The sequence below is a fragment of the Arvicola amphibius genome, chromosome 5, assembly GCF_903992535.2.
Source record: "Arvicola amphibius chromosome 5, mArvAmp1.2, whole genome shotgun sequence".
In the NCBI taxonomy this organism is placed as follows: domain Eukaryota; kingdom Metazoa; phylum Chordata; class Mammalia; order Rodentia; family Cricetidae; genus Arvicola; species Arvicola amphibius.
In genome coordinates, this window is record NC_052051.1 from 99875995 (window position 1) to 99892112 (window position 16118).

The 16118-nt window shown below is 36.3% G+C and overlaps 1 protein-coding gene across 1 annotated transcript in view; it reads right to left on the reverse strand.

The window, feature by feature from the left end:
- Ccdc178 (coiled-coil domain containing 178) overlaps positions 1-16118 on the reverse strand; it is a 331929-nt gene that overhangs the window by 260256 nt on the left and 55555 nt on the right. The window contains exons 8-9 of the mRNA XM_038331445.1: positions 7799-7894; positions 7525-7661 (exon numbers count right to left, since the gene is read on the reverse strand). Coding sequence (XP_038187373.1) covers positions 7525-7661; positions 7799-7894 — 233 coding nt within the window. The remainder of the gene's footprint in view (positions 1-7524; positions 7662-7798; positions 7895-16118) is intronic.

The following is a 16118-nucleotide window of genomic DNA, read 5'->3' on the forward strand; positions in this document are numbered from 1 at the left end:
CTCTTACAGGGTCTTGGGGATAGCTATCATTTAACAATTCCTATAAGGTTACTGGATATATTAAGGTTGGTTGTTTGAAAATCTTAGGCTGTTCCTCTTTTATAATGCAATGCTGAAATTGGTTATCCATTAATTTCCTCTGTCTGAATTTGAATATCTCTATGATCAGTTTTATTATGTTGGCCTGTATCTTAGCATTCATACCAAACAACTTTTAAGAGATAAACCAAGGATCATCAAAATGACAATAAGCATTATAAAAATGATAATTAATAGTATGCCAATTCCAGTTAAGTTGATTTTCCCTTTATTTAATTGTTCCATCTTTAAATCATGCATTACATAATCATATAAAGACCTAACTTTCTCAATCATAATTGGGTTTCCCATTTTTTAATGTGGGAAAACCTCTGTTTTAATTAATTCTTCCTTTTAAGAATTTGCTGTTTTCTCACCAAATCTGAACCACTGATAATGAAGATTTGAGGCTGACTGATGCTTCATAGAACACTAAAAGCTAGGCAGGATTTTAAGGTAGTTACCTAGTTTGGCAGCAGCTAGAGATGGGGGTTCAGGGAAAGACCACCAGAAGAGAAAAAAGGAAAATCTAGCTGGTTGGGTGGCATCTCCAGCCACATGTATCTCTGGCTTATTCCACTGGCTGCAAAGTCACAGGTAAGTTGCTTTTTCATGAATTTATACCCCAAACATTAGTACCAGATGTAGTACAACTAATAAAAACCCACAGACAGATATTGGGGTTTAAGCTGAAAAATTAGATAAGCAAAGTAGCCAACCACTAGACAGCTCTTGTTTCTATGAAATCTTCTAACAATATTTGTCATTTTCTTTGCAGAAGCTCCCAACTTCCTACTCATAGAATAACTTTGACTTGGGTTTTATATGAATTTTCAAAAGTGTAATATTTTAATCCACTATATCTCTAAAGTAAATATTAGAGTCATGATCAACTAAGATGTATGCATTTAAAGGATGCCAAAAATTCTGATTTGATGATTCTGACCTATCATATTTTGGGAAAAATTTATCTTACCTGCAATCAAAACCTTAATTTACCCCATAACATTCCATATCCTGAAAATTAGTGTCTTAAGAGAGATTAAATCATAGATATGAAGATGCTTGTTTGAGAGTTCAAAGTACTTTGACATTTAACTGATGTGGGGTTTCCCTCTGTATGCTGTAAATATTATTTCTTACCATTGCTTAACAAAGAAGCTTCTTTGATCTATGGCAGAGCAGAATATAGCATGGTGAAAAATATAAGAAGAGATAGAGGAAGAAAGAAGTTAGAGTCAGACAGATGGCATGTAACTGCCAAAGAAGAAAGATGCCAGAACCTTACAGGTAGGCCACAACCACATGGTAATGCATGGATGAACAGAAATGGGTTAATTTAAGATGAAAGAGCTAGCTAGGAATATACCTAAGTAATTGGCCAACTAGTGTTGTAAGTAACATATTTTTGTGTGATTATTTGGGTCTATAGGCCAGAAAACCAATATGCAGTCTCCATTTATATTCACATTCAATGATCTTGATAAACTTCTTTCTATTGTTTTAGAATATGAGTCAAAATAATTGCTAAACAACCCTTTTACCTTTCTATACCTAATTCTCAAGCATATAATCATCTTCCAATCTTTCATTGTTATTTTTTCTTCTATACATTTAATTTCATCTGGTAGATCTACCAAAAAGGTTTTGTTTTTGCAAAATTTAAATTGTGCAATGATCACTACTATGAAATCTTTGAATAGGGTTCTGAGAATGTTCTGGTTAGGTTTTTGAGTTTATGATAAAGCATCAGGATCATAAACACATTTAGGAAGAACAAGTTTATTTGTCTCATAATTACCTCAAAGTTCTAAAACCTTTCCACAATACTCCTGCAAAACAACTTGGTCAGCTCCCTCACAGTACCAGCCCACTTCTGGCACCATTTTATGTTAAGTTTCCTCTCTATTACTGTGACAAATACCAAGACCAGCTGTACCAGGAAGAAAAGGGTTTAGTTGGCTTATGTATCTGGTAAATCATTGATGGAAGTCAGGAGAGGAACTCAAACAGAAGCAGAAGCTGGAACTATGGAGGAAAGCTGCCTCCTTCCTTGTTTCTAGGTCCATGTTCAGCTACCTTTATCCTGCCTCCAAGGACTTCCAGTCTGTGGAAGCCCAAAAATGTGAGCCTATTTCTACCTTGTGTGATGGTCAGAGAATTTGGAATTTGCTAAAAATTGTTGACAACAAGCAGGGATAAATATCCTGGCTCAGGATGTGGTTACTTGATTCTTTTGGCATTAAGATGGCCCATACAGGTAGATCCACTCCACCCTGACAGATGGTCAGGATATGCAAGCGTACTTCTGCTCCTTATTTTGTAATAGGAGGCTACCTAGAGAGTGGCTGCTTTCAGGATACTTGGTCTAATGTGGGTTCACTGCCTAAACAACAGAATGCTATTGACTTGATGTCTCAAAGTATTGAAGCAATTAACTGTTCGAGTTGCCCTTTGTATCATGTTAAAGAAGTCTTTTGTTGTCTTCTTCCCCATTTTGTATTGGGGTATAAAAGCATGTGGAAAATTAAATGTGGAGATTTTATTATTCACCAAAACTCCCACCTGATACTATCCAGTGTTTACTGTTTTATTATTTTATTCTTGTCTTTGTTCTCTTTACCATTTTTCTGATCCTCACACCCTCTACCCTGGCAAGAGGTATTTTTGTCAAGGCTGGTTCCCAACACCAGTCCAGGGTGACACCACCTACAGTAGATGAGTCTTTACTCCATCAATCAGCAACTCGGAAAACTTCAAACAGACATGGCCACATGCTCTGATCAAATCAGTTCCTCAGTTGAGATTCCCTCTTCCTCAATAAGTCTACTTTTAGGTAAGGGCTGTAGAAACCTAACCATTATACAGTATTCATTTCCTTTCATCTAGTTTTATTCTCAACTGAATCCAAATATCATAAAATGACTTAATATCTATCTGTCACATTGGCTTCTAGGTTTGTAGTGCTTGTTTATCCTACTTACAACATAAAAGCACATGAAATATGCATGTATGTGTGTGTGCGTACACACACACATGCACACAGAGGCAGGAACATATGTTTCATTAGCATGCCTGCTCCCTGGGTTTTAACATTACTTTTCATATCTGAAATTGTTGCTTCTATACCAATATACTAAGTATATTTTAATGTTCACTAAATGTCAGCTAAACTGAAGCCAGATTAACTTGCAAATAATTTGATAAGTAAGAAAAAAACTTGAACATGAATATATAAAATGAACTTTCTATACAGATTCCAGATGCACAAAGCTGTGGGTTTTTAGGAAAGAAACTTTGGAATCTTAACTTCTTCATTTTACCCTAGGAAATGTCCATGAATAATTAATAAATTGTGAATTCTAGGGAGGTTGTATAAATATTTAACCTTAGTGGCAATCAAATAAATGGAGTTTAAAACTTCATTTTTTTATGACACTAGAGTAAGTTCCTGTACTGCTCAGTCTTTAAAAGAATCAAACAATCTTTCTAGAACATAGCATTATAGAAATGTTAAGGGTTTTGAAATCTTACAACTAATACATTTTCATAAGTCAAACAATGATTCTGAAACACATTTCCACACAAAAATTATGACCCCAGTATTTATAACAAATAGTAAAACTGAGTATATTACAGTGATATCTCATAGATCTTCTGTGAAACAGAATCATAAAGCTTTTTAAGCATATTTGAAATTTATGTAATAGCATATTAACATTTTATTATCTCATATGAGAGAAAAACAGTAATCACAAGTATTCATTATGTATAAATATGCATTTATAATAATATCTGTATTAAAATGATTTTAAACTTGCTCTTTTTAAGTCTGTTTGTACAGACTTTCTATAATATACACCCATTTTAACCAGAGTACTAGTAAATCATAGGACACATTATTGCCATTGATTGAATGGAGATTTTGGTAAAGTGAAACTTCACTTGCCATGATTAAGGAAATACACAAGCACAGTATAGAAAGGGAAACCCCAGGTTACAAGGTAGCATGTGGGGCTCTTCTCAGTAATGAAAGTGCATGTATGATAGTCTGATTTCATCACTGGAATTAGATTAATGTTTATTACTAATGATATTGCTATTCCCAGGGTTTTTTTTAGAAGAAAAGATGAAATGTACAGTAAAAAAAAATCAAACTAAAACAACAAAAGTCCATTAACATAGACAAATGGAAAGGTCCTATAAACATGATCTAAAAATAAGACAAAGAAGCAAAGGCAAAGAAAATCCTGCCCAGAGTGTATTTGAAGGGTGAAAGCAAGCTTGAACCACCCAAGCCAAACGCAGTGCAGTGGTTTTAAAAACAACACCCCTTATGCATTTGAACACTTGGTCCTTACTGGGTGGTGCTATGGGGAAGGTTATTAAAGTTTAGGAAGCAGACCCCTGCTGGAGAAAGTATGTCCTTGAGGGAGGGCTTGGAACATGTGGAGCCTACCCCTACTTTCTGTTTCTCTGCTTACTGTGTGAGGATAAAAAGTGATTAGCCAAGGATCCTGTTTCCATCCCATGACATCCCTGCCACAGAGGACTCTATCCCCATTTCTGTGGGTTAATTTGTTTTCATTATTAGTGGGATTTGGGCATATTATTGTATCTAGGAAACATAATTGCAGTTAATACACACTGAATTGTAAGATGACATAGAGCATCATTTAGGATAAAGGCAAATAAAGCACTCCGAAGGAATCAGTACATTTGCCTGAAGGATCAACTTGTTTTATTGTTGGAGAGAGACAAAAGTGACTTCTCAAGGTCTTAGCTGGGAAAGCAAACCCTGAGCAGGGTGCAGTTCCCAGTACATGGGTGTCAGAGGGTCCCAACTGTCACGATGAAACTCTTAGTGCAAATTCATTGTTCCAAATAACAAATGGGCTTTACTGTGACATTTCAAACACATACATTGTGAATTTTACCTGAATGTTTCCCTCTTACCCTCCTCCTGTTGGTTCCCTTCTTCAAACTGCTCTCTCCTTTTCTTGACATATATATTTAGTTAAACTAGAGTCTATAGACAAGGGAAGTTTATAATGTTCTTATTTCTTTATTATTATCCAATCTTGTTCCTCTCTGTCCACTTTCACTAAGACCTTCTGCGTCTCCAGACTCCTGTACTTTCTGCAGTTTTTCTCTCTCTCTTTCTCCTAGATTCTGTTATGATAGAAAACAGGTGACATTTTGCTGAGTCTGACTTATTTCATCTATTCTATTTTCATTCAAAGTTTTCCTTTTTGACTGAATAAGGGATACACCTCTCTCTCTCTCTCTCTCTCTCTCTCTCTCTCTCTCTCTCTCTTTGTGTGTGTGTGTGTGTGTGTTTGTGTGTGTGTGTGTGTATGATATGTGGAGTGGGGCATACATTCCATACCACACTTGTGGAGGTCAGAGGGTAACTGGAGTAATTGGTTCTGCCTCTACCTACCTTTATGTAAGTTCCAGGAATTAAACTTGTGTCAGGAGGTTTGCACAAGCAAGCACCTTTATCCACTGAACTATCTTGCAGAGATGTTGCTTGTTTTCTTGAGCACAACTATCCTGACTGAGGTGAAATCGCATCTCAGTGTAGTTTTAATATATTCCTAGTGACTGACATTTTTTCTTGTATTTATTGGTGTTTTGTACTTCTTTGATTAAGTGTTCATCCCATTAGCATGATATCTGACTATATGACTTACTTCACCCAATGAAATATGAGCAGTGATATCCGAAATATTCTTGCTAAAGCTATGAGAGCCACCAGTGGTCTCAGTAATACACTCTCCCTGATGGTACTAGAGCAACATGTCCAGGGGTATCTGGTCCTTTTGGGGGGGGGGTCTCAGAAGTAATAGCATGAAAACAGACACAGAAGCTACAGCTGGATGACAGCGAGAGTGGGAAGTCAACCTTTCTGCTTATACACCAGTAAGGCAGGAGGCTGCTTGCTTCTGCTGCCCACCACAGTCATGTCCTCCTGCAGATGGCTCTCCTCTCCGACTCACTCACTTGTAAGGCATCTTTGCTTATTTTTTTCTCTTCTTAATGTTTATTTTTTTACAAGCTTTATTGTAAAAATTGGCACATAAAATAAGCATCACATACAAACATTAACCAGATCTGTGATCTACACATTTTTATACAGTCGTGATAGCCAATCTAAAGTTGTGGATTTTCACACTGGATTTTAGTCATTTCCTGTGAAGCCTGTTCTTACATAGTTATCCACCACCAAAACTGAAAACTCAGTTATAGAATTTGGCCTTTTATGATACATAAATTAATTTTACTAATGGCTCTATGCTATCATATCTAATGGTAAAAACACTTACTACACATTTTCTTTTACAAATTTTCCATATCACTATCAAGTACTATGATCAGCTCCTTTCCCTTTGTCCTCCCACCTTTCCTTCAGGACTTCATCATCGATAGCACAATATATTTCAGACATTATAGCAACCGATGAGAGTATGATGATCAAATACAAAATATCATGGCCAATGAATCTTCCTTGTGGATGAGGGTGAAGAGTGAAATCATCTGCCTATTTTTATAACACAGTGCTGCAGGCATAGTAAAAGGAAGGAGGGAGAGGCACATGTGTGCCCATCTCAATACAATAGAAGGTGGTTTGCACACATTCTTGCACTGTAATCATAAGGATAAGTAATACTTGTACAGAAAGAGCAGTTAAAAATAGTCTAAAAATAGAATTCCACATAAAGGTCAAGTGTTACTAGAAGGGGAATTTGAATCATTATTTGAGCCAAATAATAAAAGTAAACCAGGCAAAGCATAATATAACAAACACATAGAATGTGCTCTAGTCAAGAGGGCTTGTGGATATGTGAAGAGACTGGCCCCTTTCCTTTTCTAAAATTAATGTAAATGGACCAAATAACTGATGATGCTTTTACTTATAATTAGAAAGACATGTGTGTTTTTCAATAAAGATAATAGCAAGAGCAGAGACATCATGACTGCAAGTTACCTACTCTCAGAAGACATTGAGCATGTACATCAGAGCTGATTGTTGCTGGAACTGTGGGCAGAATTTTAAAGATGCTTAGAGTATGGAGAAGTCTTTGCTGAAATATTGAATATGAGAGTTGAGATGGAAAATGAGATGAGGAAGACTTGTTCCTAAGCCAAGTAAACCAGGTTAGTAAGTATAGGAAAGAATTGAGTATGGGCTGGAAGAGATGAGGGGATCACCACACATATTTTAAGTTGAATGTTATCCTTAACCTCTAGATGATATGTCTAAGGGACTTTTGCTAACAGTGTCTTAGATGATTACAGAGTAACATTTGTAGTAGATTCAAGTTAAGTTAAAGCAATATTAAACATGAATATGCTTTTATCACCCCAGGAACTCATGCTGGAGGGGTTTATTACAGATCACCTATTGGAAAAGCTATATAGCAATCATGAGTTCTGAATTACCTGTCTCCGATATCCTCTGTGACGCTGTCAATTTCAGCTTGGAGCTTTTTGTTTTCTTCTAACATTGCCAGATACTTTGTTAAAACATCAGTGTAGTCTTTTGAAATATCAGAAAGCTCAATATCCCATGCTTTTTTCTTGATAAAATAGAATACAAGATATTTATACATTTTTAGTAATTGAAAGTTTTCAATGTTAAAAGTCAGTTTGAATCACTCAAGTTACTAAGTAGAGTGAGTAGTGCTCTGTGGGAATGGAGGCATATTCTACTCACTGCGGAATAATAATTATTCAGTGCCTCCATGTACTGCTGCTCCAAATTTTTCTGCTTCCAGGTATATTGGTCAAACAGTCTCTTCAAGTCATCTACCTAAAAATGCACAGAAGATAAGTGAACTGATGAGATTTCCTTCATTTTTATGAGTAAGAAAGAGGCTACATTTTACTTTATATAGATTTCCTAATGAACATTGACTGACATAGTAGAAAATAATGTCACATGCTTCTCCCATCTTGAAACCTAATATAGGATTTTGATAAAGCATAGCAAATCAGATATAAATCAAGTAGAGTGTTTCTAATATTCAGATGGATAATCATGACAAATAGAATGTATTTTAGTTACAGGAAAATTGAAATTATAATTCATGACATTGACAAGCAAAGGAGAAAAAAAGCATACACTCCCACACTTTACAAAATAACCACTTGATTAATCCACTACTTAGTTCTCTGGCTTTCACATTTTCCCCATAGGTTTTGAAACTAGAAATAAAGAACTTAAATATAATGGACAGACATTTTAACAAGATTTTTATTGCTGAATTCCTAAACTTGTATATAGTTTAAATAGCTGAAGAAATGACTTTAGCACAAAATCCAATTCCAGTTTCCAGCACCTGTAGCCAGTGGCCCACGACCACCTATAGTTTCAACTTTGTCCTCTTTGTCCCTGTAGATGCCAATGTAAAAGCACAATCAATAATACCTGGGGGTAATGCGTCTATCCTAGAACCCCAAACCCTACCATAGCAGTTTTGCAATTAAGCTGAAGCCCAAAACAAATAACTTTTAATGAATATGATAGAGCAGTGGTTCTCAACCTTTCTAATACTATGGACCTTTAATACAGTTTGCCAAGTTGTGGTGACTCGCAACCATAAAATTATCTTTGTTGCTATTTCCTAACTGTGATTTTGCCACTGTTATGAATTGTAATGCAAATATCTATGGTGTCCAACAGTCTCAGGCAACATCTGTGAAAGATTTTCCACTCGATATTTATTTAATCCAGTACTTGAACTCTTAGCTAAAGAAAAGGAGATCAAGTGTATACAAATTAGAAGGAAAAAGTCAAAGTATCTTAATTTGCTGATGATACAATAGTAACTATAAATTAACCAAAAAAATTACACAGGAAACACCTACAGCTGATAAATACTTTCACTAAAGTAGCTGTATATAAAATTAACTCACAATTTTTTAGCCTTACCATATACAAATGAAAAATAGACTGATAAAGAAATCAGAAAATAATATTTTTCACAATAACCTCAATTAATATAAGATATTTTGGGGTAATTCTAACGAAGCAAGTGAAAGACTTACATGATAAAAAAGTTTAAGGCATTGAAGAAAGAAATCAAAGAAGATATCAGATGATAGGGAGATTCCTGGTGACCATGCATTTGTAGGATAAAAGTAGTAGTAATGGTCATCATAACAAAAGAAATTTACAAACTGAATGCAATACCTATCAATATTCCAACACAGATCTTGAAACAATTTCCATCCTTATATGAAAACATCAAAAATACAGGATGGCTAAAATCTAAATAATACTTGCTCAACTATGTTCGTAGCAGATTTATTCATAATATCCAGGAACTAGAAACAACCTAGATGCTTTTCAAGTGAAGAATGGATAAGGAAAATGTGGTGAATTTACACAGTGGAGCATTGTTTAGTTGTTAAAAACAACAACATCATGAATTTTGTTGGCAAATGGATAAAACTAGAAAAGATCATCATGAATGAGATAACCCAGATCTTGAAAGATAAATATGGTATGTACTAATTAATAAGTGAACATTAACTGTAAAATAAAGGATAACCAGGCTACAATCTACAGACCCATAGAAGTTAAGTATCAAGCTTAAGGAGGGATGCATAAATCTCATTGTGAATGGGAAATAGAATAGATATCACCATTGGATGGGGTGATCTGGAAAGGATGTCTGGAAGGGAACAGAAGGGATCAGGTGGCAGGAGGATAGAGAGAAAGAGTATTAGGAGAGACAACTGGAACTGGGGTATCTCTGGAAAGAGCTAGAAACCCAGTGGAATGGAAACTCTTGGGAATCTATGAGGCTGACCCTAGCTAAGACTCCTAGCAGTGGGAGATACAGAGCCTAAATCAGCTATCTCCTGTAACCAGGCAAGACTTTCAATGGAGGATTGGGACACCAGCCTGGTCACAAAACCATCGACCTACAATTTATCCTGCTACAACATGTGTTGGGGTAAAGGTGGCATAGAAATTGTGGGAATGGCCAACCAATGTCTGATCCAGCTCTAGACCCATACCACAAGAGAGAGCCCATCCCTGACACTGCCTGGAGGGCCAGGACCCAGGGGTAGGATGGCCTAGAGGCCTAGGATAGAACCAAACATGACTGGAAAAAAAGGAAGAAAAAAAACTCAATTAAATGATTTCTAATGATATTCTGCTGTACTCATAGATTGATGTCTAGTCCAATGGTCATCAGAGAGGCTTTATCCAGTGACTGATGCCACACCAAACATGCAGAGATCAGGGAATCCTGTAGAAGAAGGGAAGGATTGTAGAAGCCATAGATGTCAAGGCCATCACAATAAAATGCACAGAATCAACTAACCTGGGCTTATACAGGCTCACTGAGACTGAACTGACAACCAGGGAGCCTGCATGGGACTGATCTAGGCACTCTGTATATATGTGACAGTTGTGTCACTTGGTAACCTTGTAGGATGCCTAATAGTGGGAACAGGGTCTGTTTCTGACTATGTTGCCTGTTTCTGGGTCCATACAGGGTTGTCTCATCCAGTTTTAGTAGAAGAGGAAGTGCCTATTCTTAATATAGCTTGATATACTGTAACTGCCTGATATTCATGAGAGGCCTGTCGTATTTTGAAGAGAAATGGAGGAGGAGTATATGGGGGAATGGGAGGCATGGAGGGCTTGGAGGAGAGAAGGGAGGGAAGACGATGGATGGGATATAAAAAGAAAACGAAAAATAAATTAAAATTAAAATTAAAATATACAACAAACAAAATTAAAATATACAACCAGTTCTATACAAATTCTCTTAAAATACCTAATATTTGACAATAAAATCAATGAAAAACAGAGAACTTCTACAGACACACTCTAGGATGTATATAGTCTGCACCAAGTTCCCCATGGGGAAAAAAAGATATGTAATAGGAATTCTTATTATGTTGCTTTTTGTAAATTAAGATAAAAGCATAGTTTATAATGACATATTCTAATTTAATTATATAAACTGAAGAATTTTCTTTGCTTTTAAACATTTTTTTTGATTCTTTAGGAATTTTACATCATGCACCCAAATCCATTCATTTTCCAGTTCCTCTGTATCTGCCCTTCAGTCTTATATGGTATCCCCCAAGGGAGCTTTAAAAGAAATAAAAATAAAATGAAAAGTAAAGCATTCAGAAACAAACAAAATCCAAAACAACAGAAGAACAAAACGTAAACAAACAAAAGCTCAGTTTGTTTCTCCATCTTTCCTTTCTTTTCATCACCTCTTCATTCACCTTGGTGGCACTGGGAGCTTCTGTGTGTCACATAGTAGACCCTTTTGTTCCAACAGTTTTACTTGCAAATTTTCATTGTGTAATGAGTTGTTGGTCAGGTGCAAGGTCCATCAATACTGGACCATCTCTGAAACTCCTCTCAGACATCTTACTGTTGACCCAAGTCATGGAGATCCTGTTGCTTTATGTGCTCCATTAGGTCACAGATGGGGTAGATGTTGTTGGCATAGGCCAACTCAAAGCCCTGTTTACATGCTTGTATGAACTGGTTAGTCCAAGCCACTGGGATCATCCCAGCCAGTTCTCCAAAGCTCACGGTAAGTCATGGGACAAGATTTCCTAGGTGTTGTAGCCAGGTATCCTATGAGGGGTAGAGTCAGCTCTCCTGTGTCATCAGGCCAGATCTCCCAGGGCCAGTGAGCAGCAGGACCAGTTCAGCATGGCCCCTGGACTTCAACAGGAATGGTTCACATGGGTCTCTGTTAATACAGGCAATGGGCATCAATACCTGGGTTCATGGTGTTGTCCATGCCCAAGCTGCTGCTGAGAGTAATGCCTGGGTCCATGACCCTACTGCAGCCAGGATCTGTGTTGAGGTACATATTTCCTGTTGTCAGTGAAGGTTGTATGGATGCTATGTCTTGGCTGCCACCTGAGCGTAAGCTGGTGTCCAAGGGCCATGCTGCTTCCAGGGACATGTCAATCTGAAGATTGATTTTTAAGTAATGTTTTTAACGAATCTACTTTTAAAAACTTTTATGGATATGTGTATGTGCATCACACGTGTGCATGAGTCTGCAGATGCCAAAACTCCCAAGGGACCTGATTTCAGGTGTTGCGAGATGCACATGAGTGTTGGGAAATAACCTTAGGTCCTCGGCAGAGCAGTAAGCTCCCTTAGCTGCTGAGCCATTTCTTCGGCCCCTAACTTGAAGTTTAATGGAAGAAAAAGTAATATGACACTAAGCATAAGTTATCTAAAAATAAAATCAGTGTCAGAAACACACTACCAGATATTGGAATATCAATAGCACTGTTTCAAGGTAGGATTTGTAATTGCATTAAATAAACATGGTATCAAAATCTAAATGCCTAATAGTCCTGAAATAACATTTCAAAAAGTGTATTAGAATTCAATGAAAAAGAATTTACTGAATTAACCTCTCTCTATATTTTATATATTAGTATATAATAAATATATATAATTTTATATAAGAAAATAACATTTCTTTAAAAAATATAAAGTAGTTTCTCTACCTCATATCCAGCTCATAACAACTATAAATTTCAGTTGGACAACTAATACAAGCACAAAGCTGTACAAATCGTTAAAGTGACTGATAATAAACTAATGGGATAGTCAAGGGCTGGAGGGGAATAGCACCTGGTATGTGAAACAAAAGCTCTGTTGATGTATTTAACAAGGTAGCTTTACAGCATGTACCAAATCAGAACTGAAGGAAAATGAGACCATGAGAATAATGTAATATTACATCAGGAGTCTTAAAAATCTGTAAAAAAGGCATCAGTGAAAAAAAATGATAGGAGAGAGAAAGAAAATTTTTATTAAGAACTATAAAAAAGGGGGTATCAAAAACAATTCTTGAAATTCTCAAAGGCACTTATGCAAGAATTGGCATGAAGTCTCTGGTGTTTTGCATATTCCTGGTCCATCTCTGCCTCTGTAAATGTCTGTGTAAGTAATGGCCACAAAACTTGAAGTTGGCATTTACCAGGAAGAGTAGAATGTGACTGGCTAGAATGCATCCAAAGCCTCACTTTCATTTTATGACCTCTCTGGTGCAAGTTTGTTAAGGAAAACTTCATTTGTAAAGATGGCTATATTTGAGTTGAAGATGTTTCACAAACAACTGGTCTAGCTTTATAGACACTTGAGATCTCCAGAACAAGTTAGGACAAAGAGCAGACTAATCAAGACAATTAAAAGTGGAGGCTGGATGAATAGTGTCCATAGTAGCCTTGCAATTGTCAATATATTCTTGGTAGTATGAATTCAGGACGTAAACACAGGGCAGACTTGAGTGATACCTGAGTGAGTTCTGTAGGAATACATAAACCAGCACACAGAGCTGCAATGAGGCTGACCTTTCACAATGTCCATCATTACCAAATCCCTAGACTGAAAGGAGATAGTATTGCTTACATATGACACAGAAAGCAGACCTCTGGACAAACCAATGGCAACCAGTAGATAGAAACAGCAAGAAACCCAAAAAGAGTGAGATTCTGATGTCAAGTACTGTAATGTTGCATGATTTTAAAGTGTCCACTTTTCAAAACAGTAAGAAAGCTTATGAGACATATGAAGAAATAAGAAATACAAGCTGTATAAGGGAAAAGGAGAATGCAAAAGAAATACTATCCCAGAGAAATTAGAGATGCTATTTTACGTATGTTTAAAGAGTTAAAAGAAAATATTCCTAAGGAAGTTAATTAAAATATTATGTTTTACTAGAAAGAAAATATTAAAGCCGGGCGGTGGTGGCGCACAACCTGTTATCCATGATTGTGTCTGTCCATGTGTAAAGGCTAGGGACAGGTCAATACAATTCTCAGTATGCTTTTAAGTTTCAAATGTGGTTTTAAAACACAAAATTATATATACTTTTTGTATCAGACAACTGCCCATCTCTAAAAACTATTTTTAATGTTTTGCCCACTCAAACAATTAAGGTTAATGCATCTACTAAGTGCTCATGAAAGGATAACTAAATGAAATTATAAAACATTCATGACCTTACTTAAGCATTGCATGAGTGATTCTTGCAATATACAACTTTATCATTGGTTAAGCCCTATCCTAAACCATAAAGCCTATGGAATCACTTGTACTGTAGGCTAACTTCTGTCACAATACAAATAAAAGCACAAAAAGGTTGAAGATGCCAATCACTAAAACATCTAAAATTATATGCAAGGTCACTAATTCAATCATGGCAATTTAAAAAAAATGAAGAAGTGTCATGGAAAATATCTGTACTCCACTGTGAAGTAAGAAAATGAAAATTAGGCCGGGCGGTGGTGGCGCACGCCTTTAATCCCAGCACTCAGGAGGCAGAGGCAGGCAGATCTCTGAGTTCGAGGCCAGCCTGGTCTACAAGAGCTAGTTCCAAAACAGGCTCTAGAAACTACAGGGAAACCCTGTCTCGAAAAACCAAAAAAAAAAAAAAAAAAAAAAAAAAAGAAAATGAAAATTAATGCGACACCACCAGTGATTAGGTTGGTAAAATTGAAAATATTCTAATCCACCAATCTAACTTTTGAGAATCTATACCACAGAAAGAAACAAAACCTCCTTATTTACTTACTGTTTGTAGTGGCTATTAGCTAAACTTAATCTGAGTTTATTTAAGAGGTCAATAACTAAATTTTCCCTTCAGAAAAATAGTGTATAAAATTTTAGTGATCCTCCTCTTTGCTTCTCTTCAAATGTATACTTATATTCATTATAGTCTTTAAAAAAAGTGGAGGGAAAGGATGGGAATATGAGATGGGGAATGGTGCCATTTTTCTTTCCAGCTAGTGAGGTGGATTAGCATAACCAGAGATAAGGTATAGCATATTAATAAAAACCGAGAGACAGAAACTGGGGTTCAACCTGAAGATCAGAGAAGCAAAACATCCAGCCACTGGGTCTTACCTCTATTTCAACCCAAAATGGCAATACTGCCTCCGGTAATCTCAGACTGAGACTATGTCTGTGAGCTGTCTCTTCCCATCTTATATTCCTCTCTAGGGCTGAAATTAGAGGTGTGCACTGCTGGGATTAAAGGCATACACTGCCCAGTTTCTATGGCAAACTAGTATGGTTACTGGGATTAAAGGTGTATTTTACCAGTGCCTTGTCTATAAGGCTGACCAGTGGGCCTGTTTTACTCTGTGTTCTTCAGGCAAACTTTATTTATTAAAATACAAATGTAATGTTACTACATTTCTCTTCTTGTCTAAAATAAAAAAGAAAGTTATAAATAATATAAGAAAACTATTGTACAATAGGTACAATGACTACATACAATATATTCAAGAGTAGTCAGAGGTTGCTTGTTCATTTCCAAGCTGCCCAGACCAGAAATAATCACAGAGAAACTGTATTATTGCAACACCATTTGGCCTATTAGCTCACATTTCTTATTGACTAGTTCTTGTATCTTAAATTAACCTTTTTCTATTAATCTGTGTATTGCCACGGGGTTATGGCCTACTGGTAAGGTTCTGTCTGGCATATGTCTCTTGTGGTGGCTACATAGCCTCTCCCTGACTTTACCTACTCTCTCCTCCTTTGTCTGCTTGCAATTCTCACCTTACCCTTTTCTGCACTGCAATAGGCCCAAAGCAGTTTCTTTATTAACCAATGGTATTCACAGCATACAGAGGGGGATCCCACATCTCCTCCCCTCTTCTGTTTAAATAAAAAGGAAGTTTTTAACTTAGCACAGCAAGAATACATACAACAAAATAGTTATTAAACAAGAATTATAGTTATAATATTTATATCTACTTTATCTTTTATAAGGAAACCTTTTTCTAAGGAAAACTATAACTATCTATTCTTCAACTCCATCAAAGATTCCAGAAGGATATATTATTACCTAAGTAAGCAGGAAGTGCATTGTAAACAACTTCCAAAACTCTAGAATTGACAGAGACATCTTGATGTCTGGACAGTCACCCAAAGTTCTTCTGTAACTTTGTAGCATCCATCTTCTGCCTACAGGCCCATAGTATCTGGCAGACTTATCCATGAATCAGAAAAT